At 39.0% G+C, this 27,700-nt stretch overlaps 1 protein-coding gene across 1 annotated transcript in view; it reads left to right on the plus strand.

Moving 5' to 3' along the window:
• Positions 1 to 113: 113 nt before the first annotated feature.
• The window catches only part of LOC133528139 (protein sel-1 homolog 1), a 40,353-nt gene continuing 12,766 nt past the window's right edge, over positions 114 to 27,700 (plus strand). Inside the window, exons 1-11 of the mRNA XM_061865388.1 lie at positions 114 to 642; positions 9,863 to 9,984; positions 12,024 to 12,114; positions 12,392 to 12,615; positions 13,768 to 13,963; positions 14,692 to 14,843; positions 19,921 to 20,046; positions 20,722 to 20,844; positions 22,084 to 22,189; positions 24,337 to 24,485; positions 25,132 to 25,297. Of these exons, the coding sequence (XP_061721372.1) occupies positions 390 to 642; positions 9,863 to 9,984; positions 12,024 to 12,114; positions 12,392 to 12,615; positions 13,768 to 13,963; positions 14,692 to 14,843; positions 19,921 to 20,046; positions 20,722 to 20,844; positions 22,084 to 22,189; positions 24,337 to 24,485; positions 25,132 to 25,297 (1,708 nt within the window). The 5' untranslated portion in view covers positions 114 to 389. The remainder of the gene's footprint in view (positions 643 to 9,862; positions 9,985 to 12,023; positions 12,115 to 12,391; positions 12,616 to 13,767; positions 13,964 to 14,691; positions 14,844 to 19,920; positions 20,047 to 20,721; positions 20,845 to 22,083; positions 22,190 to 24,336; positions 24,486 to 25,131; positions 25,298 to 27,700) is intronic.

The raw sequence follows: 27,700 nt of genomic DNA on the forward strand, positions 1-27,700 counted from the left end.
ATAGAGGTGTTCAATTTCAAATTAATTTATTTAAACATTGATATTGTACTGTGTGTACTATTTTCTTTTCATATCAATATATTGTGTTTTTTAGTCATTCTTCATAAACTGAAACGTAAAAATTTGATGGCTGCCAAGTTGACAGCTGTGCTGTACTGTGAACGGATTTATTCCAGAAATTATTTTTACAGCAAAATTCTACGAGTAACTCTTCGTAGTTCGCAACTTCATTAAAAGCGGTACACGTGTATCTTTGTTAATGGTATTTGGCAACAAATACTTCCCATTTAAATGTATACAATCAGTGTTAAAAATTTACTAATTGACACTTTACTTTGGGACACGTAAGTCTTAAACTAATGAAATAGTCGGTGCCTGTTTACTAAACAATGAGGGGGATTAAGGTGTTTTTAATATGTTTGTGTATCATTGTGTCGGCGGCGGAGTTGCTTGGGCCCGAGAGCAAAAAGAAAGATGACAAAGATAAGGAGGAGGTTGAAGAAGATCGTGCTGAGCCAGAGTCCCTTGATTTCGAGCAGGACTACATGAAAGGGCTCAACAAGGAAATTATAACGTTACATGAATATGCTGAAGCTATACGGACGACCCATGAATTGCCCAAAGAAGATGATATTGCTGAAGGTAAACATTTCTAGAAAAACTTTCATAAACTGATGTAACCAGGGACCAACCCTTCCCAGAAAAAAGCTTTAATTAACTTAGTCGTTCATCAAATAACTCCAACCATTGGTTTTCCTTTGAATTGTTTGCCCGTTCATTTGGCTTAGCTCTAGGAAGGGGTTTCCCTTTCAGAGATACTTCTAAAAAGAATGCGGATCCCGATCCTGTTAAAAAAAAATCAGTGCTGTTAATGTACTAGACACCAAGTCCTTCGCTTTAAACCTTCTTTATATATAAACAAGCAATATTCTATTTTTATAAAGAGAAAATTGAAAATGGCATAAGCTCTATAATTTATAATCAATATCCTTTCCTCCTATGAACGAGTATCAGCTTACCCATATTAAGAAGCATTTAAAAACGGCTTTGGTAGGCAAAGCTTTACAAAATACCCCTTCCAAAGCCCTCGAAGGGGATACCGGACCAGTCCCTGGATGGAACAAAAAGGCTGTAGCTCTAGGGTAGGGGATGACCACCTAAATAGCATGTAGCAGTAGGACTTCCTGACTACTGACTGTATATTAGTATGTCTTCATCTTCCTCGTGTTGTCCCGGCATTTTGCCATGGCTCATTGGAACCTGGGGTCCGCTTGACAACTTATCACAACATTTGGCATAGGCACAAGTTTTTTACAAAAGCGACTGCCATCTGACCTTCCAACCCAGAGGGTAAACTAGGCCTGGTTGGGATTAGTCCTGTTTCATCACCATGTTTTCCTTCACCGAAAAGCGACTGGTAAGTATCAAATGATATTACGTACATAAGTTCAGAAAAAACTCATTGGTACAAGCCGGGATTTGAACCCACAACCTCCAGATTGCAAGTCGCACACTCTTACCGCTAGGCCACCAGCGCTTCTCTGCATATTAGTATGTATTAAGAATAATTGAAATGCCATATTGATCTCTAGTAATAAAGACTTAAGTAACTTACTTACTACCAGTGACGCTACAACCCTTTGTGGGTCTGGGCCTCCTCCACCATCTTTCTTCAGTTAAGAAAGACTTAAGAGTAGTATAAAATACTACTGAAAACACCTAGACACCAACTACGTAAAATAGTAGGATTAATTACAGGACATAAAACACTTAACAAACAGACAGCCCCATGTGCAGAGCGTGCATGGAAGAAGAAGAAATAACAAAACATATTCTCCTAGACGGCAAACAGGTAGAAGTATACAGGAACAAATACCTAGGGACTCCATGCACACTAGGAGAGGCAATTAGCAACCTGAAAACTTTGCTAGGCTTCGTGGAGGAGCTGGGGTGGTTAGAGTAACGCTACCTCGTTTCACGCAAAATAGGCACAATGGTTGTCGATTTGCGGAAAATGCCCAGAAGCACTAACTAACTAACTAAAGACTTTAAGTACAACAGTATTCAAATTAGTGATATTTAGTTATATAATTGTATTTTGTGATATGCCTATTATGTAAACTTTTTCAATTATTTCGATTTGACATTTTATATAAATTTAAAATTATTTTTTATAATTTTACTGATTATAAATTTGCATGCTTGCATGCAAGCTAGATACATGAACTGTAAAACTGTATTGTAAAATCCCCATACTGTATTGATGCAAATAAATAATTCCTGATTTCTGTACGTATAAAAGAAAATATATTTATATCATATAGTTTCAGCCTATGGTAATGTACTTAGTTTGCTATAAGAATGCAAACTGTGTGAGGTGTGCAATAATAGTACATTATGATACAAGTGTGCTAAGTTGGTCATTAGTCTCATTACACACGAGGCGATATTGTACACGCGAGTTGTAAGCGAGCGCGCAATAAGAAAGCCGATGTATGTAATGACCATAGCACACGCGTTTCATACGACGCTTTTCACCACACTTGGGAGGAAAAAACAAAACTTATAAATTAGATTTTTTTTTGTAAAAACAGTAAAAGTACAATGTTCAAAATGGTGGCTTACAGTTTTAACATCGAATAATTGCACCAAAGCGTGCTGGGCTTGTGGCTTGTAGGCACTTATTCGCCAGTTCATTGAAGTAAGCAACCAACACATTTTCCAAGAAATACTAGACGTTTATGCTGATTTTCCATGGAATAAAAGTTTCATTTGCCGCCAATTATTTTTCACCCGATTTTGATGGTAAAAGGCTATCGTTCTCGGCTCTTGCCTCTATTAGTATTAGTTGCAGCGTCTATTTTATGTGTTCTTCATTTTCAATACTTGAAAATGACATTTTCGTTAATATATAAACTAAAAACATGCAGAACTATTCAAATTGTATGACAAATACGGAAAATGGTTGGCGCGTTATTTTTTTTACGCACGATTCCAATGCGCGCGCAAGACAAAGGCGCGAACGAACTCGACAAACAGCTAATTAAAAAAATATTAAAGCTAATATTTTCGTATTTCTATTGAACGGATGGAGATCAAATCGATAAAATGTTATGTTTATTCATTAATGTAATTTACGAGATAATTTAATCTATAAATTATGTTTGGTGTGATAAAACCTCTTTGAACTAACATTTTAAACCTAATAGTTGATTTAAAAAAATGTATTCCTTGACCAAATTAAGAAGGCTCCGTTTCCATGCATATTATTAGCAATCAGTTACCTTCTTAAGTCGGATAATATAATGAAAAAGCACGTGTTATAATATACTGAAAAAGCACGTGTGTTTTATATCTAGGATTATGAGCCAAAAATCGGTGGAATAAAAACGTCGTTTTGAGCAAGTGTGTTGAAAAGAGTATTGTATTGTAAGATTAAATTAATTAATCTCATATGTAGTTTGGTTTTCCCTTGTTCTTAATATCCAATCTTGCGTGTCCACTCCGAATTTGTTAATTTTTTTGTAGACCAACATGTAAGAAGAATGAAGTTGAAATTCCGAGAATACTTTGTGAATTTCAACATCATTGCACATAATGCACATGCTAGTTGGATTAATAGTTTGTGTATTTTATTATAGATTTACCACTTATCTGGTTGGTAAAGAAGTTACTTAATATGTTAATTGGCTTCATGCAGCCCATCCTTCAACCAGTCGATAGCTGACCAATATGGTATTGTAGTTCGGGCGATTTTTCGCATCTCTACGACTGGCGCCTATTTTGCATGACAGTAGCTGACCATGATAGCGTTGCCAACTGCCCCAGTTAAATGGTATATTTATGCTTGTACACGCATAAGCTTAAAAAATGTAAAAATAAAAAATATTTATAACTAACAATGGTCTTAAGTACTATACATTTCTAACATTTTCCTAAAAGCGAAACGACAAACAATTGGAAAAAATCTATTGAAACTGCTCACAAAATTTCACGAGAATTGGTTGACAAATGTGACCTGCAGAACAACATCCAGACATGGAAGCATTTTAGCCCAAGCTGAAATAAAGACCTACGCTGACTCTGGGTCTATAATTAATAATCAAACGAACTTACCTGTGAAGTTTGATTACAATTATGCGAGTATCCAAATCCAAGACAACAAATATAATTTACTAGCAGCAGTACACGTTATCGTGCAGTCCAAGTCACACATTTTAGAGATTATAGTATTTAAAAAACAAGTTCGCGCTGTCCCTCTCACTCGCTACGCTGCGTTCCTGCTTCGACATCGCTCCTCCAGTACTCATTATTTCAGAGTTATTTTTGTGTTATTAACAGAGACTATTTTATTTTCATTTTTGGGGATGGAGGGCGGGTCTTTGTTGTCTTGGATTTGGATACTCGCATAATTGTAATCAAACTTCACAGGTAAGTTCGTTTGATTATTAATTATACTTCGTATCCAAATCCAAGACAACAAATATAATTTACTAGCAGATGTTCAGAGCTTTGTATTTAAATTCAAATCCTGAATGCGAAAATAAAATAAAATATCGATATCAAATCAGTATGTTACAAACATACTGATATTATTGATTTTGACTAAAGAGAACAACGTACCACCTAGAAGTTATTAATTTACATCCAATTTAAATAATTATTTATGTATCCACATAGTATAAATGTAAAATGTATGTATAGCATAATAAAATTAAGGAGTGAAATTGCTCTTGGTATTTCATTTCGTTAATATTAAAAAAGTATAAAACTTTCTTTGATTTCACTGTAGTATATTGATAAAGTTGTATATATCTTAATATTCACAAGGTACAACTATTTTTATGTCATTTACAAGCCAGGACGCCATTAAGTGTAAATGTGTTTTCAAGCTTTAGTTGGCTCTAAATAAGTTTTAGATGGGCATTTTCTGTCTGTAACCATATAAACAAACCATTTTGTATAATTTAGAATTTACCAACCATTCTCTGGATGTAATTACAACGGAGACAAACAAGCATACGGCCTGCCTGATGGTAAACAATCACCGTAGCCTATGAATGCCCGCTACTGCAGAGGTATATTACATGCGCGTTACTGACCCTAAAATATAATCTAATTTTATGTTACGACACTTTAAAGTTAATTTTGAATACAGCAATCAATACTTTCCTCGGTAAATAGCCTTTCAGTGAGGTAGATAAAGGAGAATTTTCTTCATTGTAAAGCTACCATAAATATCAAGGCTATATGTAAGTACTTTAAAACTAAGTCTGGACAATTACTAGTAGAGTATCCTGTAGGTATTAAGTATTTGAAACTTATCACTTTGAAAATATAGATGGACTAATTTTAGTTATTACCACAGATCAAGAAATAGTAATATGATATTATTTATAACTAAATAGCTAATCTCATCTGCTTATGCGTATCTGAACGATGATGGCTACTACGCTAACAAGTGGCAAGGAACTTAGGTAGATTATGTGTTGAGTTATGATATATTTGTGAACAAAATATCTGGCATGACTTGTAACTTGTACTTCATTTTAAGGAGTAACATTTTTTAACGTTACCTACAATAAAACTGTACAGTGTGCATTACGACGAAAAATGAAAACTATTTAAGCTTTCTTTTACAGCAAGACAATATGACAACCCGAGCATTTACATTTCAGACAATAATAATGTTATTGTTAAAGGATTTCAACCCTTTATTGCGATTATTAATCTAGCTACTTAGCGCAAGCGACTGCAACACGTGGCAGCATAACTCTAGTTGCATGGTTGCACAATTTACAGCACTTATTTCGCGTCGCGGGATAGTGCATCAACGGCGGTTCACCTCTTGTTTGATGCGGCGATGTTCCCCTGAAGTTTGGAGCTGAGAATCCGTAAGTAAATTGTACCGGATTTATTACATTAGGCTCGTTGATATGGTATATTCTTGACAGCATATCAAAGCTGACGTTTGAAGTTATTAGGAGTATATAACAGCGTGATATGAGTACGAATCATAAATTTGGGTTAAAGGGTTTACAGATATATTTTTTCCTATATGTTGTTTACATACAGCATTTCTTTGTCTGTAAGGGCAATGACATTGCGTACATTTTGTTTAAGGTATTTTAGGCCGCATTAACACCTATTAAATTACCTCAGCGTAACAAGAACCTCCTTTATATTTCATTATTTTTACAAGTCCTGTAAACTTTAGCTCAACCTTAAATATTTTTGCTCTTTAGTTCCTTATATTTACATGCGTAAAGCTACTTCCAATACTATTAAAGTCTTCAATCATTACATTGGCATCAACACTGTTATAGTAGAGCAACGTTATATATCTTTGACGATATCATTTTGAGATATGTATAATGACCGACTGTAGACCGAAGAGCGAAGTGACCGAAGAGCGTAACGACCGAAGTGCGAAGCGACCGAAGAGCGAAGCGACCAAAAGGAGCAAAGCAACCGAAGAACCAAATGACCGAAGCATTATAACCTCGACACTTAAAATGAAGCACATATAGCCTCGACGCTGCGGAAATGGAGGCCTCGATACAATTATTGTGGAATTGTATAGTACATATAACTTAAAGTGCGGCATATATCTTCGTCACTGCGACAGCTGCGACAGCGGACCCCTTGACACAATTATTGTGGAGTAATGATAGCATCCTCACTATGACGTGGGGCAAACTTAGCCTCAACACTACGACAGCAGAGCCCTCGACACAATGATTGTGGAGTAATGATAGCCTCCTCACTATTAAAGTGGGGTACATATAGCCTCGACGCTGTGAAAGCGGAGCCCTCGACACAATATTGTGGAGTAATGATAGCCTCTTCACTATTAAAGTGGGGCAAATATGGCTTCAACGCTGTGAAAGCGGAGCCCTCGACACAATGACTGTGGAGTAATGATAGCCTCTTCACTATTAAAGTGGGGCAAATATAGCTTCGACGCTGTGAAAGCGGAGCACTCGACACAATGGTTGTGGAGTAATGATAGCCTCATCACTATTAAAGTGGGGCAAATATAGCTTCAACGCTGTTAAAGCGGAGCCCTCGACACAGTGATTGTGGAGTAATGATAGCCTCATCACTATTAAAGTGGGGCAAATATAGCTTCGACGCTGTTAAAGCGGAGCCCTCGACACAATGGTTGTGGAGTAATGATAGCCTCATCACTATTAAAGTGGGGCAAATATAGCTTCAACGCTGTTAAAGCGGAGCCCTCGACACAGTGATTGTGGAGTAATGATAGCCTCATCACTATTAAAGTGGGGCAAATATAGCTTCGACGCTGTTAAAGCGGAGCCCTCGACACAATGGTTGTGGAGTAATGATAGCCTCATCACTATTAAAGTGGGGCAAATATAGCTTCAACGCTGTTAAAGCGGAGCCCTCGACACAGTGATTGTGGAGTAATGATAGCCTCATCACTATTAAAGTGGGGCAAATATAGCTTCGACGCTGTTAAAGCGGAGCCCTCGACACAATGGTTGTGGAGTAATGATAGCCTCATCACTATTAAAGTGGGGCAAATATAGCTTCAACGCTGTTAAAGCGGAGCCCTCGACACAATGATTGTGGAGAAATGATAGCCTCTTCACTATTAAAGTGGGGCAAATATAGCTTCGACGCTGTTAAAGCGGAGCCCTCGACACAATGGTTGTGGAGTAATGATAGCCTCATCACTATTAAAGTGGGGCAAATATAGCTTCGACGCTGTTAAAGCGGAGCCCTCGACACAATGGTTGTGGAGTAATGATAGCCTCATCACTATTAAAGTGGGGCAAATATAGCTTCGACGCTGTTAAAGCGGAGCCCTCGACACAATGATTGTGGAGTAATGATAGCCTCATCACTATTAAAGTGGGGCAAATATAGCTTCGACGCTGTGCAAGCGGAGCCCTCGACACAATGATTGTGGAGTAATGATAGCCTCATCACTATTAAAGTGGGGCAAATATAGCTTCAACGCTGTTAAAGCGGAGCCCTCGACACAATGATTGTGGAGTAATGATAGCCTCATCATTATTAAAGTGGGGCAAATATAGCTTCGACGCTGTGCAAGCGGAGCCCTCGACACAATGGTTGTGGAGTAATGATAGCCTCTTCACTATTAAAGTGGGGCAAATATAGTACCATGTCGACATCTCATTTATAAGAAAATATTTATTTAATATGTGTTTTAATTTTGAACTATTAATTAATGTGCATTATAAAATTACATTAAAACTTTAATCAACACAGTTAATACCGATTTTCTGTTTGATGAATATCTTGTTGCACAGTAAACCTAAGCTTCTAAGTACTCACGGAAAGGAGAATTATTATTAGACGGAGTCCACAATATTACACAAATCAAGTATATCTTTCCATAATATATTTCATTTTAAAATTATATTATATTATGTTAATCAAAGCTGTCTAATAATAACAAAGCGGGTAACTAGCTGATGATCAAATTTAGGAGGCGACCACATCGATTGGACCCAAGACTCGACGATACCGCGATGTCCGATTAAAGCCTACTACCTAATCCGTCATGATCCATACGATAGATTCACTATGGCCCTCATATGGGGCATGGGGCGCACGGTATCGGAGCACGCATAGCACGTCCCGTTTGTATACGTCGATTAATGGCATTAAACACTTTAAACTGTCAGTCAGACTAAATAGTCTTCCAATGTCTTATAGATTGTGTATTGATTGACATTACTCCTGTATATTTATACCTATAGGTATCCTCATAAGACGCTCATTAAACTTGTTGGTACTGTGTATGTACATTTTGTTATCATTCATAGGCACTTATTACCAATCGGCAAGGATTACCATTGTTATCTGTTTTATTGTATGGTAGGGTAGATCGGACATGGTAAAAGCCGCTTTCGTGAAACGATTACCTAGTATATATTAACTTTATTCATATATGGTTTGTATATTTAAATCTGTACGCAAAAGCATCTCGTAAAAAAAAAGAAAATTGTGAGTGAACATTGCATTTTATGCAATCATAAAATGAAATCTAAATAATATTATATTAGTAAATAATACTATAATAGTACGTATTACAATTATTTAAAGTTCAAATTGTAATCTATTTGTAGCCCCATACTTATTTTTTCCGTAATTTATTTATTCAAAAAAGAAGGTAGTTGTAGTAAGTGATTTCGTATGAACGTAATAATTACTTACTTGATTTCTTAGGTAATAAGTTTATTACGCTAAACGAATATACCTACAATTTCAAATTGAAAGTTTAACTGCCATGTAAGTATGGCAAACGAGACTAGACTTGCCGAGCTGAATAAACATCAATTTTTCGTTCGAGGGTACGGCGGTCGGCAGTTCAAATAATGTTTTGATTCTATACTTCTTATTCAGCGCACAATAAACATTAATCGAAACACAATTAGGTACACATATTTAGAGGAACACTATTTTGGCGAAAATACGTGTGACTCGGACTAACACAAAAACATGTAATGAGTACTGGAGGAGCGATGTCGAAGCAGGAACGCAGCGTAGCGAGTGAGAGGGACAGCGCGAACTTGTTTTTTAAATACTATAATCTCTAAAATGTGTGACTTGGACTGCACGATAACGTGTACTGCTGCTAGTAAATTATATTTGTTGTCTTGGATTTGGATACGAAGTATAATTCCTATTATTCAGACTGTTGCCCAAACAGATATTTACATTAATTATCCAACTTAACATCACTTGTTAAGTTATATAATTTAACAAAAACCCCAATATTTCACCTGGCATCTTATTCCAAATTGCAGGTTCACAAAACCCTGGTGACTCCTTTTCAATTTTGACTGTAAGTGATTTTCTATTACAGATAATAATCAGCAGAAACTGGAGTTTTCTCTGAAGATGTTGGAGAAAAGCCTACTGCGACATGCAGAAGGAACTTGGTTGGGAGACTTGAAAGATGAAGATTCTGAAAGAGGAGATCTGGATGTAAGTCTTCGCAGCTTATCTACAATAGGGTATCAAAAGTCAATGTTTTAGAACAGTTATAATATATTCCTAATATGGAATTTATATGAAAACGAATATTCACTACGTGCACGACTGTCACGCCACCTAGCATCCGCAAATCTAGTGAAAAAGGTAAAATCACTACATCTTATACAACATCCTCCAAATTCAAAAACTACTGAACAGATGTTCATATGCTTTTCACCCATCGATAGAACGATTCCTGGGGAAGGCTAAGTGTAAAACGCTGCCTAATCCGTTTGAGCTATAAGAACACAATGTATGGGAGGGCTGTCTCTGAGTCTACAAAAAAGTCCATGATGGTATATGGCTATCTTTAAAGGAAAACTTTCTATGGCCATTCTTAACATCCAGAAAAAGATCAATTAATGTATGGTATTTGTAAAGCTATTTATGGATACAGTATTAATTATTATCAAATTAAATACATTAGTTATATTAAGCATTTCATACAAATAACAATGGTACCATACACCATACAATTTAAATAAATTACTTAGGAGTTATCGTAAATTCAAAATTCCATTTTGAGCATATAATTTGTACGAAAAAGTCGAGCACTTTTGTTAGTGTCCAATTTTACCACCGCATGCGCTGCGATTGTTTTACTATACCCCCACCATGCACTTCGCACGTAGTTAATAGTGACGTAATGATCAACTCACCTACTTTTTATACGTTATCAGATATATTAAATAGAAATTGTGTTTAAAAATAACTGCTATCTATGGTTTTCCTAATAATTATCTGGTCCTTTATTTCGTGCATGGTGTGAAAAAATTTATTTTAAATACAGGAAATATCCATATTTATCATTTATCATCCTATTTTTTACATAATAGACATGTAGGCATGGCAGCTCTGTAAATGAGGCTAAAAATACTACTCTTAAATTACTTCAATCGCTTAATTACACAGAGACAGAAGCTATGGTACAAAGTGTCACTTAACTGTAATTTTACCTAGCTTATCTTAATTTTAGTTTTAAGTGGGTTAATGTTTAAGTTTTAGGTTTATTATGTGAGTACTTAACGTAATTCTGTTATACAAGCGTAACTGGTTCCCCGCGATACAGGTGTAACCTAGTGCGGGGGCCCCTGGTAAATATGTCTGTAATACTTATTAGAAAATAAACTAAACTATTCTATTCTATTCATGTTATTATTATTTATTATTTATGAATGCACAGGCAGCTTATAGCTGATACGTGCACATCAATGTCCTGCACTTGGGTCTTGTCAATTTATAAAATGTTTGTCGAGCCTGTTTTTAAAAGAGTTCACTGAGGGTGCACTGATTACGGATTCGGGCAAACTGTTCCACACTTTCAGAGTTCACTGAGGGTGCACTGATTACGGATTCGGGCAAACTGTTCCACACTTTCAGAGTTCACTGAGGGTGCACTGATTACGGATTCGGGCAAACTGTTCCACACTTTCAGAGTTCACTGAGGGTGCACTGATTACGGATTCGGGCAAACTGTTCCACACTTTCAGAGTTCACTGAGGGTGCACTGATTACGGATTCGGGCAAACTGTTCCACACTTTCAGAGTTCACTGAGGGTGCACTGATTACGGATTCGGGCAAACTGTTCCACACTTTCAGAGTTCACTGAGGGTGCACTGATTACGGATTCGGGCAAACTGTTCCACACTTTCAGAGTTCACTGAGGGTGCACTGATTACGGATTCGGGCAAACTGTTCCACACTTTCACTACGCGGTTAGACAGGACGACGATTTTTAAAAAAATTTGCGCACATTTTAATTCTGTCTAACTATTTAATGTGAAATAAATTATGTGTGTGTTATAAAAAATATGTAATATGCTTAATATGAAACTTAAAATTTCTTAAACACAAAGTTAATCGATTTCATGGAATCACCCATATAGTATCAAAACCATGCATATAGAATAGAAATTTAAAATTAAATTGTTTCTTTTTTTTTTTAATGTAGCTGTTTAATAAAATAAATGTTGATATTTTTTTTGTTCAGAAACTAGATGGGAACCCACAGGACATTCTAGACACACTGCCACCTGTGCCTGAAGAAGAGGAACCAGAATTGACACCAGAGCTAAAAGAAGGTAAGTACTATCTTAATATTAAATTAGCCAAATATTAATTATTTTAGTATACAAGAGGTAAGGCCGGGTAGTGCTGGCATTAGCCCCACACCAATGAATTTCTAAGGATTACCTCCGAACCAAATCCTGGGGATTAAATTGCCAAAGGGAACCCTGGGCTTCTCTAGAGTTCAACCAGGAAATCACTAATATGAGGAGGTTAGGCACTAAAATAAACTAAATACAAGCCAGACATGAAAGCTAAGAAGGCCTTATTAAAAATATATAAATTCCACAGCTAAAGAGCTCTACGACGCAGCCCTAGCCAAGCTGAACCGCCGCTCGCCCGACCTCCGCGCCTCCATCCTTCAAGTCAAGGAAGCTGCCGATATGGGCTACGCCCCCGCTAAGATCAAACTAGCTTGGAGCTATCTGTTCGGAGAGGGAGTAGAGCTAGACTTGGACAAAGCGCGGGGTATATTTGAAGAACTGGTCGGAGAAGGGAATGCTGATGCACATGCTGTAAGTTTATTTTAAATCAATTCTTTTGTCAAAATACCTTTATAAGAGTGGAAGCGTTTTTTGCAGTGTAAGAGTAATGGGGTGAAATATTCGTTTACTGAAAAAAGCCCCTTAATAAAGAGAAAAAAAACAGTAATTGAGTGAGTTTAATAGCATTGACAATCTTCCTTCTTCTTCTTTTCAGCCTGTTACCCCCAGCTGGGGTGTAGGGCTCGAACCATTTTCCTCCACTGACTCCGGTCCTGGGCAGCTTGGGTAACCTCCTCCCACCCCATCCCCAATACACCCAACTCTTGCTCCACGGAACGGCGCCAAGTAGATTTAGGGCGACCATGTTTCCGTTTTCCGGGCATCTTCCAGGTCAGGGCCACCTTGGATAGGTGGGTGTCAGGCTTCCTGTGGATATGCCCAATCCAATGCCATTTGCGCGTTTGGATCTCCTTATGTACGGGTGTTTGTCCGGTTATTATAGCATTGACAATAGCGGAAATAAATGAACCACTTTGCACCTATTTCTTAACTTGAATCCCACTGCTAGGCAAAGACCTCCTTTCCAATTATTCGGTGCCGAGCAAGGTGTCAAGTTCGTTACCATCATGATCTGCCGTACCGCTGGGCTGTCTTGTGGGCCCACTTAGTGATCGTATTACCTCATGTCTTTCGGTACCTTACAGACAATCCCAGGGCCAAATTAAATTTTATAGCCCTTTGGGCAATATTTAACCTTACAGGACCAACTTTGTATGGAGCCTGGTCCAAAAACCAACGGAATTGAAAGTTAGGTCATTAGATAGGGATTTCTATGTACTTCATTTCGTTCAATGGGCACCAAGCAGAATTCCATTGCAGAACTGGAACTAGACTCCAAGTAAATAAAATTATTGCTGCAATTGCGCGCCAAATGCCGCCCTCGCCCAGCGGTGGACTCTATTGCCTAGATAATAAGAGTGACGACATTTTGACTATAATACCAATTATCTCAGTTCTGCAATGGAATTCCGCTTGGTGCCCATAGAACGAAATGAATTACACAGGAATACCTATCTAATGACCTAATTCTCAACTATGTTGGTTTTCGGACCATTTTGACGCATTTCTATAAGTACAAACTATATTTTGTGATTGTAAAATGAATAATTCTGTCTTCCCCAGGGCATGGGCTTCCTCTACGCCACCGGTATTGCCGTCCCGGTCTCGCAAGCGAAGGCCCTGGTGCACTACACTATGGGCGCCCTGGGGAACAGCGATTATGCTCAGATGGCGCTCGCATATCGCTACTGGGCGGGCGTCACCGTGCCCAGCTCGTGCCAAAAAGCCATGGACTTGTACATGAAAGTCGCTGCTAAAGGTAGGGTGTAGTGGCACCCAACTTTTTTTTTTAAATTTAAACAATATATATTCATTATACTACGATTTAGTGACTTATAATATTCCTTACCTTACTGCTGTGGCGCAGCGACCCGAAGTGGATCTTGGCCTCCGACACCAAAGACCGCCATGCTTCTCTGTCCAAAACCGTTTCTGTCCTCAAACTAAATTTTGTATGTATGTATGTAAATACTTTATTGTACCATCGCTCACACTGTTAACTGTCCATCGGTGGACCTTATTATAAGAGGCATAAGGTTCACGTTTGCCGCGCGAGAGAATTGCCTCGCGACGCTGCTCGCTCTGTGTGGACCCGCCTAATGGACAGTTAAGAGTGTTGCTGTTTGTACATAACACAGGTTAAGATACAATTAAACAGAATTTTGACAATGTGCAAAGGCGAACTTGTTCCTATAAGAGAGCTCTTCCAGTCAGAGTCAACCTTTGAGCAATTGAGAGTCAAAAAGTAAAACATGAAAGACAAACGAATGGTACAATAAAGTAAACTATGGATCAATAATTACACAAGTAAATATTTTAAATATGAAACCTATAATTTTAATATTATACAATGATTTAGAAGACTATAATATACATTATACCACACTTTCTCACCGTATTTAAACACAAACAATAAACTCATTATGTAAATAAAATAAATTGTGTTACCTTACACATCTAAGTATGCCTATGATTGCTTGTTCACAGTGGCAAGCGGAGTGACGCTAAGCGGAGGCCCATCAATCCAGCGGACTCGATTACTAGACGAGGCCGAAGGCACTGGAGGAGGCGGTGCTTTGGATTCTGACCTTATTGAATACTACCAGCTGTTGGCCGAGAAGGGAGACGTTCAAGCTCAGGTAAGGGAAATTGACACTTATTTAAGTACCATAGCGTTGAAGTTCGTATAACGAATAACGAGACTGTGGGACAAAGGTGTGAAGTTAATTTGAATGCTAAGTTAATTAGAATCTTATCGTTTAATGATAGAGTTGCATTTCGCACGCTCTTTGACGACGCACTCTATTACTATACCCCGTTTTTTTTTTCAGATTAGAAATTTTATAACGTCAAAAGTAGTAGTAACTTTTTTCCTCAAAAATTGTATCTGAGTAACTATGCACTGGATCATAGTGTCGTTTACAATTGTAATTTCAATATAATATAAAGGCTTGGAACAAGGTAAGTAACTTAATATAAATTTTATTTTCAGGTAAAATTTGTCTATAATTTTTCTTTACCCATTAGGTATTTTTTATTTTTAAACACGGTCGTGAAACAAGGCATTTTAATTTAATGGTGTATCTTCAAATAACGTAAAAAGTTTTTTTCGTGAATGTGGTTTGCAACCTCTATTTTACCTTACTTTGACTTAACCTGATTCTCTTTACCCTATGTAAAATCTGACAAACTGATTTGTGATCCATCATAGAACGGTTTGACAGTAACTGTCAGAAATCGTTTTAGTTTTTAAATAAATGTAATGCCAATGACGCAAACAATGTATAAAGGTTTCGCAGTGGGTCAGAGGGCTTACCGCGAAAAACGTAAATCGAAATCTATGTTTGAAATGACGCAGTCCCTGGCTAAACTATAGTACATGTATTGTGTCAAGTTTCGAGTCCTTTTCACCATGTACGGCCATAAGGTAGAAGACAAATTTTATTTAAATCTTTTTATTAAAGCATATACCAAAGAGAATTTGAAATAGAGGTGGATTGTCAAAGTAAACTTTGTAGCCACAGAGAAATTACTGTTATCTTTCGACACGTGATTAAAACTTTTAGAACGCCATTTGACTCTGATCCTTATTCTTTCACTGATATGTGTTTATATTAAATATCAAAAAGTGGCTACTAGAGCATAGGCCAAAGGTATGGCGGCATCTTTTCGAGCGATGGCGCCATAAAAAATTTAACACACATCAGTGAAAAAATAAAGATCAACGTCAAATGACGTTCTAAAAGTTTTAATCGTTTATCGAAAGATGGCAGTAAATTACCGTGGCTACAAAGTGTACTTTGACAATCCCCCTCTATTTCAAATTATCTTTGCATATTCGCTATGTACACGACTGTCACGCAACCTAGCATCCGCAAGTCTAGGGGAAAACGTCAATTCACTACATATTATAAAACTACTCCAAAACTATAAACTACTCAACGGATTAGACTTTCATCTATCAATAGAGTGATTCTTAAAGGTTTAGGGATATAACTTGTTAAGGTTTTCAGTAAATTGGTTGAAATATAATGATGTTAAAAAAAATCACGCTGGCTAACTCTGCCTAATCCGTTTGACCTATAACAACACAATGTATGTGTGGGGTTGTCTCTCTTTCATGGGTCTACAAAAAAGTCCGCGATATTGAATGTCTATCTTTTAAGGATAACTTATAGTAAGTTAACCCATTCTTAACTTCTAGAAAAAGATCACATAATATGTGGCATTTGCAAAGCTATTTACACGGATACAGTATTAATAATTATCAAATTAATTACGTTAGTTATATAAAGCATTTCATACAGATTACAATGGTCTTTTACACCATACAATTTAAATGAATATTTCAGGAGTAATCGTAAATTAAAGTTTTATTTCAAGCCATATAACTTGTCCATCATCATCATTGGCCACAGAATCTTTGCAGATGATAGTTGCAGCGAATAAGGAGGTATTTTTAGGAAGTCTTCTATCTTCTAATTACCGGGGGCCCTTGCGGATACACTTCGACCCATAGGGATCTTTTGTGTAGTTGCCCCCTAAGGAAAGACCCATTAGCTACTCAAGAGCTAGTTTTTAGGAAGTAGTCTACATCCTACATCGGCTGCGATGACTGTATAGACCAATGGCCGATCGGCATTTCTTGCCGCATCGATCACAGATGTGTCTTGACTCCTGGGGTGGTCCAGCAGCTCTGCGAGTTCGTTTCTGCTTGAGGTGGTCCATCCAGTGCTCGTCATGCTTTGCCATGCCTTCAGGCAGGTTACGACGCCACTCCGGTCTCATCTCCGCACGCAACTTCTCTCCAAGCATATAACTTGTACTAGATGATGAAGAGGCTATCCGCTGTTAGTTCTAATTTTTACCACCTTATGCGCTGGGATCGCTTTACTTACCACCGCCATGCACTTCGCACGTAGCCAATACTAATCAATTAAATGATTCATAAATTGTTGCGTCATGCCAACGAGTTACCAGGTTATTATCGCGTTGTGTGGCTTTGGCATCACTTTCGATTGCTATATTAAGGAAGGAGATCGAATATAAATCCTTGAGGAAAACCCGCCATAATTTTGGTTGCACAAATTTAGTTTAAGTTAAACGGACTAGCCGTGCGTTTGTATATAATATTTTAGTACCTGGGCGACCGAGCTTTGCTCGGTTATAACTATTTATTGTAATATGGTGGTGTACAGGTGATAATTTTAACTACATTTTTTTACTAAATTTAACTTGTCTAAAACAATAAAAATTTAAAAATTATATATAAACTTGAACATATAAAAAAAAAGTTAGTCACCGGGCGAGATTCGAACCCGTAACACTTGTTTAGCAGTCCGCGTCTTAACCCGCTGGACCAGACGGACAGTGGCCGGCAACACGAAATTAGCGACCATATTCTGCGTCGAAAGAAAAACGCATGAAAACTCGAAAACACGCGTTTTCCCAAACATAAGACTAATCTAGATAGATTGTATACCCCCAAAAACCCCCATATACCAAATTTCAGCGAAATCGTTAGAGCCGTTTCCGAGATCACAGAAATATATATAAGCGCAATATAAGAAGTATTCATTATACCTCTAAAATTATCACTGAGTGTAAAGTGTCTGGACAGCACATAGTCGATAGTGAACCACCTTCGTATACCTACTGTCGTGACGTTGGACTGTGTCTTGGGACCTACTACATTTATGATATAAAAAAAATCCGAATAGTAAAAAAAAAACAAGAAAATATAAAAAAAAGCACGTTAAGAACATAGCCAAAATTAAAAACTGAAATAGATAGCACTAATGTGACCAGAACCAACACCGAAGCCGTATTGAAAGCAGAACCAGGGAGAATTAATGTTGATCGAAATAATACAGAATAAGCCGTGGACAGACCTACTCATTTGACTACGGGACCCTAGTAAAAAATAATTATGAACGATACTTTCGAACGAGAAATCTTTGACTTCTGTAAACATGAGTTCGAATTATTAAGACCATTATGTTCAGAAGCCTATCATTATGTCTTCTGGACTGCCTTCGGACTGCACGTCTTCAGCGTTGTCTTGGCACTCATCAGCATCATATTCGGAGTTGTGTCCTGGATACTCATAAGAAAATGGCGGCAGTTCGAGAACTATGTGTATCTGAATGTGATAACTTTAGCTGCGGTATTTTCTATAGTAATGTTTTTCGCTATTAAGATTAGTTGTTATCCTTATCCATGTAACCGTATTTTCTTTGATCGTAAAGCTGGTTATATTATAATACTGATAATATGTGTATTTTTGCGTATGTCGATAAGCAACTGGCTTTTTGTGGCGACAGTGATGTTTTATATGAATATTGTGAAAGTATATAACCATATAAACAGAAAGTATTTAGTCACTAATGTGTTTGTTTGGTTAATTCCGGCCGTGGAATCATTTATACTTTTTACTACAGTATTCTTTTTTAAATTAAGCGATTATGAAGTAGAATATATCACTACCGGCATGAATAGTTTATTATTAGTAATCAATTTTGTCATATACGCAACAGTATTGCATAACCTGATAGTTTTAGCAAGACGTGGCCGTGGTACCAGTTCTAGGAAATATGTTTGTGATAAGATTTTCCTATGCATTGCCATGTGTATAATGTCAGGAATCATCTCCTTTCTCCCGCTGTCTTTAGTTATAGTGTTCAATACGATATTTTTGCATAATTTAATGTGTATAATTAGCTATGTGAGTTTTATCGGAGGTATATTGTTCTTCTTGTCATTTCGAAGCCACCGGGAAGCATGGCGCGAATATTTGCATAGAAGAAAAGCGCTATTTTCGCTTAATAAATATTGAGCTTGCGATACCATGATTGTATAGAAATATGTAAGGTCTAAGACTAATTCGTGCTTCAACTTTAACAGCTGATATAGATGGCACTGTACGGCTCCGTATACAATAACTCTGGCTGTGAAAACTAACCGTTTGACAAAGGGAGCCGGTCAAGGATTTTGCAGATGGCGCCGGCATAGGTTTTATCTGTTAGTCTCGTGAATATGTAGTCTCAAATTCTTATTCTTTGGTGTTTACTCCTTTAAGAATCGATTTTCATATATAAGCCCGCCGAAACAAAAATCAAACGTTACACTACGTTATGTTTCGTGCGCAACTTATCTTGCGCATCCCCTAGCAACAGCTGCATGGAACGTGTTAGGGTCCTACTGGGGTCCTACGTAGAAACTGCATAAAATAGGCTGGTTTATTACGCCTTAATTACAAATAAATCCCGGTTTTTATAATTGCAATCTTATTGGACAGGGCGGGCTGGGATTCCCGCAATCGAGATTGAATCTTATAGATTTGATAATAAATAAAAAATAAAAATAAAAATTATTTATTCTCAGACAATTAATACAGTCCATATTTGTTAGTATCAACTTACAACCTATGTTATGTTACCTTCCGCACAATAAATTACATAAATTAAATTAGGTAACTTTAGATTGCTGATTATCTTGGCCGATTTACCGTACTGCACGTTTGTGAACATGCAATTCGATAAATCGTCCCAAAATACCAGAATCTAACCGCTCGGCTATCATCATCAGGATCCCGTTGATGCTCCCGCGTATACAGTGTACCACTGATGCATTCTTTTTTCGCATAATAGCATAAAAATCATCTACATGTGCGTGCAAACATGCCAGAAGCATAATAAGGTTGTATCTGTTTGACAGGTCGGGCTGGGACAGTTGCACTTCCAAGGGGGGCGCGGGGTGACACTGGACGTGAACAAAGCCCTGCATTACTTCTTGCAAGCGGCTAAGACGGGAAATGCTGTGGCCAACGCTTTTCTTGGGAAGGTGAGAAGTCTTTGCCTCCTACTGTATGTTCTATTCTTAAATAATGTTAAGTTGTTAACATCATATAGGTATCTTTCTTTGCTGCTATATCACTTTGTACAAACTGTTTAAACGTAGATGATTGTGACCGTGTATGTAGTTTTTCTACTGCGGTATATATGGGACAAAAAAGGGACTGGTAAAAATACAGGACGCGATACTTAAATACGATGACAGTTCTGTATATACAGGACATATGGCAACCCCATCTATTGGGACTATTGGCAGCATCTTCAGAAAGATTAGCGCATTAAAAATTATTTTTGATAAAACTAACGGGACTTGCCTTTTTATCAACGGATTTTTTTGTACCTTAAACCTGAATGGTCTTTTTGCAATCCTTAACAGTACATGTCATGCGTTAAGTACGATTCCCACCGAACGGGCAGAGTCGAAGCGCATTTCACATTTGTACGGCCGCAAGCCGGTCTGCTCCTTGCGGACGCGGACTCTATCGCTTCTACTATATATAATGTATACGCACATTGAAAATGCGCTCCGGCGCGGCCCGACTCCAGCCGTTCGGTGGGCATCGTACATGAGGGAGGGACAACTAGATTCGTGACGTCACACCCAGTAAGTAGTACTATTATCTACTGAATCTACTCTGTGCTATAACGCAGGATGTATTTTCAGATTTATTTAGAAGGCGGCGACGGCATCAAGGCAGACAATGACACAGCATTGCGCTATTTCCGCAAGGCCGCAGAACAGAACAATCCGGTCGGCCAAAGCGGCCTAGGCATTATGTATTTGCAGGTATTTCTTACTATTGCATTTTTCCATCAATTCCTTCTTGTTACCACCAATTTGTTACCACTGGCAACATTTTTTCTCAGTATGTGCAGTCGCCATCAGATACATCGAAGCCGCCAAGGCGCTCACAAATATCTGAACATGCCTATATTGTCAACGCGTTAGACTGCGTGTTCAGATATTTTTGGACACCTCGGCCGCTCCGATATATCTGATGGCGACTGTAACAGCAGTAAAATGATTAGCTTATAGAAATGAGAATAGTTGATTAAAAAAAACTAACTACTGCGCATACTATACTATACTATATTTTAATTGACATCTACTTATAGGTAAAAAACTTAAGTCACCTGTAAGCATGTAGTTGTGACGTGTTCGAATAGACAATACATGTTTAAAAGACGTCACAACTACATACAACAGGTGACTTACTTAAGTTTTTTACCTATAACTCTGTTGACAAGCACAACTTATATAATTATATAAACTTACATATCAAATTTCTCTTGTGTTTAAATTTAGTTTAAACCTAGTATTGCATGATAATTATTGACGTTGTAATTTTTACTTTATGTAGTTATTAAGGGGCTGTCAACACCCAATGTCCTTGAAATTGATGTTACTTAAACAGTTTTTTAAGAAAGACTATTTGTTTTAGTCAAGTAAGAAAAATATATGTTCATATTAATTATATTTCAAAGACCGTGGTTGTACTCGATACATGATTGAACGAAATCGGCTCGATAGAAAATAATTGCAAAAATTGGTCTTAAAATCACAATTAAACGGTTATATGTCTTTATTGTTTTGACTTATGGGTCTGCAATTAAAATCACAATTTTAAAACATTTATATCTAAACCGCTAATGAGTAAAATATTACACTAATAATCCACTTTTTTTTATTTAAATAATTTTCTTATTATTCCCTTGCCCAGGCCCAGTAACATGCGACAGTGCTTTCTCATTTACTCCGATACAAATAGACAGTGTGCGCGCTTTAGGTATTGACAGCCTCTTAAATAACATGTCCTATATTGTATGCCCTAGCAGGGTATCATGTGAAATGGAAGGCCTTTATGTACTGATGAACATGATAACAATGGACTAAACGAATATGAATTATAGTAAACTAGAGCATCCAAAATTCAATTCATCCAAGATTCAACCATTTTCACCAGCGTGCGCCAATTGCAAAATGGCGGAATATTCGAATTTTAAAAAGTGCAAAACTGTTATTTAGGGTCGAGGAGTACCAAAGGACACGGCGACGGCGCTCAAATTCTTCACAATGGCTGCCAACCAGGGTTGGGTGGAGGGGCAACTGCATCTCGGCTTCATGTACTTCAGTAAGTATTATATTTACGACCTTGTGGCTTACACGATAGAGTTACTTTAGCGATGTTACTAGTGGTGAGGAGTACCAAATACAAGGCGGTTGCGCTGATATTCTTCACAATGGCTGCCAACCAGGGTTGGGGGGAGGGGCAACTGTACCTCGGCTTCATGTAGTTTTTTCATACCACGTCGGTGGCAAACAAGCAGTCACCGTAGCCTATGGACGCCTGCAACTCCAGAGGTGTAACATGCGCGTTGCGACCCTTTAAAAACCTGTACACTCCTTTTTTGAAGAACCCCATACTGAACATGTAATTCAGTATGTATTCTATTTACGACTTTATGGCTTACGTGATACAGTTGATTATTACATGTTTGATATTCTTCACCATGGCTGCCAACCAGGGCTATATTGTTGCGTGCCGCTTGGAAGTACTTGAGACAGTGTCTTCTTGATTATGTGTTTTGCTTTATACCCCCTTTTTTAATAAAGATAGGTATCGATAGCATAACGTCAGAATCTAAGTATATTTAACCTCTTGTCTGATTATGATATGTACAGTTGTGGAAAGTATATGAAAGTAAGTAAGTAAGATATAAACTTATAAAGGAAGTTTTCAAAATATCCGAGAACATTTCAAGTTATTGGTCACTTTCCGGGACTTGTACACCTGTAATGATAAGGATCTTGAGTATCCTGACCTAATTTTTTGTATTGTAATTGTTCTTTCGAGAATGATTTTTTCTGCTCTATGGGGGTTTTCAGAAAAAATGGTACCATTTACTTTTTTGCTATTTCGACTCAGAATCTCGAGGACTATTGATTGGAATATAAAAATGTGTCCCCAGTTTTTCATAAAAAACTTGAGTGTCACTTTTGTAACAGTCATCTTAAAGGCCGGCAACGCACTTACAACCCCTCTGGTGTTGCAGGTGTCCATGGGCGGCGGTAATCGCTTACCATCAGGTGATCCGTCTGCTCGTTTGCCTCCTCTACCATAAAAAAAGCCCATACAAAATGTATGTGAAAATGCGTCACAAACTATTGTTTTTTCCAGGACACTTTTTTCCCTTTAAATCGACAGTCCGCGTGATTCTGAGTGGAAATAACCCAAAAGTTTATGCTTTTTCGAAAAAACTTATTGTACACCGTTAAGTCAAAATGCCCCTATACAGCACAACCGAGGTTTTTAACCCACGATGTTGCCCAGGTATTGGCTGTTGTATTTATAAATGTTGTTATGTATTTTTCATGTCACTATATGATGTTAGTATAAATGTTGTATTGACTTGTAAAAGAGCCTTTGAGGCCTACTTGCAGAATAAATTTTTGAATTTTGAATTTTTTTGAAACGATTTTGGTCAAAAGGTAAATCATATTGCAAAAAATAAAAGCTATGCAAAGCCATAATTTAACTTCGATACCTTATTAGTCTCACTTTCATCTCTCCTCCTCTCCAGTCATAACCCTTGGTCTCCGATTAACGTAGTACTTAGTGTTCAGCGTCACATTTTATGTCAATTGTGAACCGTAGACCAAGACCTGACATTGACTTGATGTTATTGTATATTTATTTGTTTATTTTATTACTCAATTAAATACCACAGCAGCATTGCAGCAAAACCAAGGCACTGTGAAACTACAAAATAAAATACAATACAAAGAAACAATACCTATGTATACTTGAAAACAAAATACAACTTAAACATTGGATTTGGGCGACGACGTGACAGCGTGGCACCGTTCTGTCGTCTGAATCGGCGTAGGATTTTTTTTTTATACTACGTAGGTGGCAAACAAGCATACGACCCGCCTGATGGTAAGCAGTCTCCGTAGCCTATGTACGCCTGCAACTCCAGAGGAGTTACATGCGCGTTGCCGACCGTAACCCCGCCCCCCCTCGTTGAGCTCTGGCAACCTTACTCACCGACAGGAACACAACACTATGAGTAGGGTCTAGTGTTATTTGGCTGCTGTTTTCTGTAAGGTGGAGGTACTTCCCCAGTTGGGCTCTGCTCTAGATCTGGAATGACATCCACTGGCTGTGCCCTACCACACAAAGCGAGATGAAATTCACAATGCCCATACCTCTCTTTTGGACGTAGTTTAAGGACGTACCCGGGTCCAAATGTTAATAACATGATGTTTCCGTCGCAGGCGGCATCGGCGTCCGACGTGACTTCAAGCAAGCCAACAAGTACTTCTCACTGGCCTCCCAGTCAGGACACGTGCTGGCCTTGTACCACCTGGCGCACACTCACGCACAGGGATTGGGTGTACTGCGCTCTTGTACTACCGCTGTTGAGGTCGGTATTTATTTCCGGTGACGATATTATTCATACACAATGTAAAGATAACTGAAAGTTGTTGGTTTGGCTTTAAACTGTTGAAGGAGTAATCAGGGATCGGAAACCGATATTTTTTGTATGGGAACGAAAACGGTATTTTTTCGTTCTTTGTTAATTATTTCATTTCTAATTGGGCAATCTAATAATACGAAGTCGTTATCTAAAAACACAACCGAGTCCTATATCTGGAGTATAAAATAAACCGAAATATATGTTTATTTCAAAGTTTTTCCAAAAAACCGGTTCCGATCCCTGGGAGTAATCTCAAAGTTAAGTGAAATTTTAATTCAAATCTGTGTTTCTCTTCCTGTCTCTGATAATCTGTGTCGGTTAAATGTATTAATTATTCTTTAATGTAGAATATCGTTCAACATGAAACCGCGCTTTTTGGTACCTATATTAAATTAACGTTCCTTTACAAATGTACCTGTGGGGTTTTTATTAAGCTTTCCATGATTTGGCTTAAGAATTTAATAAAAGTGCGACTAACGAAGCTTTATAATATTCAGAGATAAGCCTTTGTACGCCACGCCTATCGTGCGTGGATAGGTTTGATATTAGTGTTTTTAAGCGATCCTTTACGAGTGGTATGTTTTTTTACTAGCTGTTCAAGAACGTGTGCGAGCGTGGTGCTTGGGGTTCGCGCCTCATGCTAGCCCATGCTGCTTGGCGCGCTCGAGACTCCGACTCATCGTTACTGCAATACCTGTCCCTCGCCGAGCGAGGCTACGAACTGGCCATGTCCAACGCGGCGTTCTTGCTCGACATCGGTGAGTTCTCGCTACACCTCGCCCTCGACCCCGTGCTCGTGATGCCTGGCGACTTGTCGTTACTGTAATACCTATCCCTCGCCGAGCGAGGCTACGAACTGGCCATATCCAACGCGGCGTTCTTGCTCGACATCGGTGAGTTCTCGCTACACCTCGCCCTCGACCCCGTGCTCGTGATGCCTGGCGACTTCTCGTTACTGCAATACCTGTCCCTCGCCGGGCGAGGCTATGAACTGGCCATGTCCAACGCGGCGTTCTTGCTCGACATCGGTGAGTTCTCGCTACACCTCGCCCTCGACCCCGTGCTCGTGATGCCTGGCGACTTGTCGTTACTGTAATACCTATCCCTCGCCGAGCGAGGCTACGAACTGGCCATATCCAACGCGGCGTTCTTGCTCGACATCGGTGAGTTCTCGCTACACCTCGCCCTCGACCCCGTGCTCGTGATGCCTGGCGACTTCTCGTTACTGCAATACCTGTCCCTCGCCGGGCGAGGCTATGAACTGGCCATGTCCAACGCGGCGTTCTTGCTCGACATCGGTGAGTTCTCGCTACACCTCGCCCTCGACCCCGTGCTCGTGATGCCTGGCGACTTGTCGTTACTGTAATACCTATCCCTCGCCGAGCGAGGCTACGAACTGGCCATATCCAACGCGGCGTTCTTGCTCGACATCGGTGAGTTCTCGCTACACCTCGCCCTCGACCCCGTGCTCGTGATGCCTGGCGACTTCTCGTTACTGCAATACCTGTCCCTCGCCGGGCGAGGCTATGAACTGGCCATGTCCAACGCGGCGTTCTTGCTCGACATCGGTGAGTTCTCGCTACACCTCGCCCTCGACCCCGTGCTCGTGATGCCTGGCGACTTGTCGTTACTGCAATACCTATCCCTCGCCGAGCGAGGCTACGAACTGGCCATGTCCAACGCGGCGTTCTTGCTCGACATCGGTGAGTTCTCGCTACACCTCGCCCTCGACCCCGTGCTCGTGATGCCTGGCGACTCCTCGTTACTGCAATACCTGTCCCTCGCCGGGCGAGGCTATGAACTGGCCATGTCCAACGCGGCGTTCTTGCTCGACATCGGTGAGTTCTCGCTACACCTCGCCCTCGACCCCGTGCTCGTGATGCCTGGCGACTTGTCGTTACTGCAATACCTATCCCTCGCCGAGCGAGGCTACGAACGGGCCATGTCCAACGCGGCGTTCTTGCTCGACATCGGTGAGTTCTCGCTACACCTCGCCCTCGACCCCGTGCTCGTGATGCCTGGCGACTTCTCGTTACTGCAATACCTGTCCCTCGCCGGGCGAGGCTATGAACTGGCCGTATCCAATGCGGCGTTCTTGCTCGACATCGGTGAGTTCTCGTTACACCTCGTCGACCCCGTGCTCATGTTGCCTGGCGACTTGTCGTAAGCTTCAGAATGGCAGATCCATGTTAGAGTACTATCAGCATTCACTACCTATTTGCTACTATTTACTACCTTTTTAAGTTTTAAAAAAGATTTTTTTTAATAACGTCATTCTGACGTCAGGATGACTGCCCAGATTTATTATGGCGGGGTTGGACCCCCTTATTTGCAACTTTCGATGTACTATGATTTACTACCTATTTGCTACCTACACATATATTTTCTCCAGATTTTTGAGGCAAAAAATTAAGATTTATATAAGCAATTTTTTTATTTAAGTATGTCTTAAATGGCAGAGTCGTTGTTTCTTTTTTAAAGAAATAAATTGTGTCGCTTATAAAATCTTTATTTTTGTGTCAGAAATCTAGAAAAAGTATATGTGTAGGTAGCAAATAAGTCGTAAATCATAGTACATAGAAAGTTGCAAATTCCAGGGTCCAACCCCGCTATAATAAATGTGGGCAGTCATCCTGACGTCAGAATGACTGCCCACTCTATTAAAAATAAATCTTTTTTAAAACTTAAGTAGCAAATTTGTCAACATAGGTAGTGAATGCTGATGGTCCTCTAACATGGATCTGCCATTTTGGCTAGTCATTCTGATACTCACGACTTCTCGTTACTGCAGTACCTCGCTCTCGCCATGAACAACATGGCCCTTCTGCTCGATGTCGCTGAATCATCGTCCTCGGTACACACGGACGGTAGATAAGTGACTTGTGAACCTTATACTACCTACATGAATAAACTGTGCGCTCAGAATACGTATCGTGATGGTGTGTTTTGATGGCCCTATACTCCGTGTAATTAATACTTAAGAGCCCGGTGACGATTTTAATTGATAGATAAATCTATCGTCATTGAAATTGTACACCTTTTGTTACGTAAAATCTAAATAACAAGTATTGGTTTCTATTAGCACGTCTTCTCATCTTGCGTTTAATAATGAGGTCGCAAGCGTGCGTCACTGCACGGCTAGCACATGACGGGCGCGACAG

The sequence above is a fragment of the Cydia pomonella genome, chromosome 19 (assembly GCF_033807575.1).
Source record: "Cydia pomonella isolate Wapato2018A chromosome 19, ilCydPomo1, whole genome shotgun sequence".
In the NCBI taxonomy this organism is placed as follows: Eukaryota; Metazoa; Arthropoda; class Insecta; order Lepidoptera; family Tortricidae; genus Cydia; species Cydia pomonella.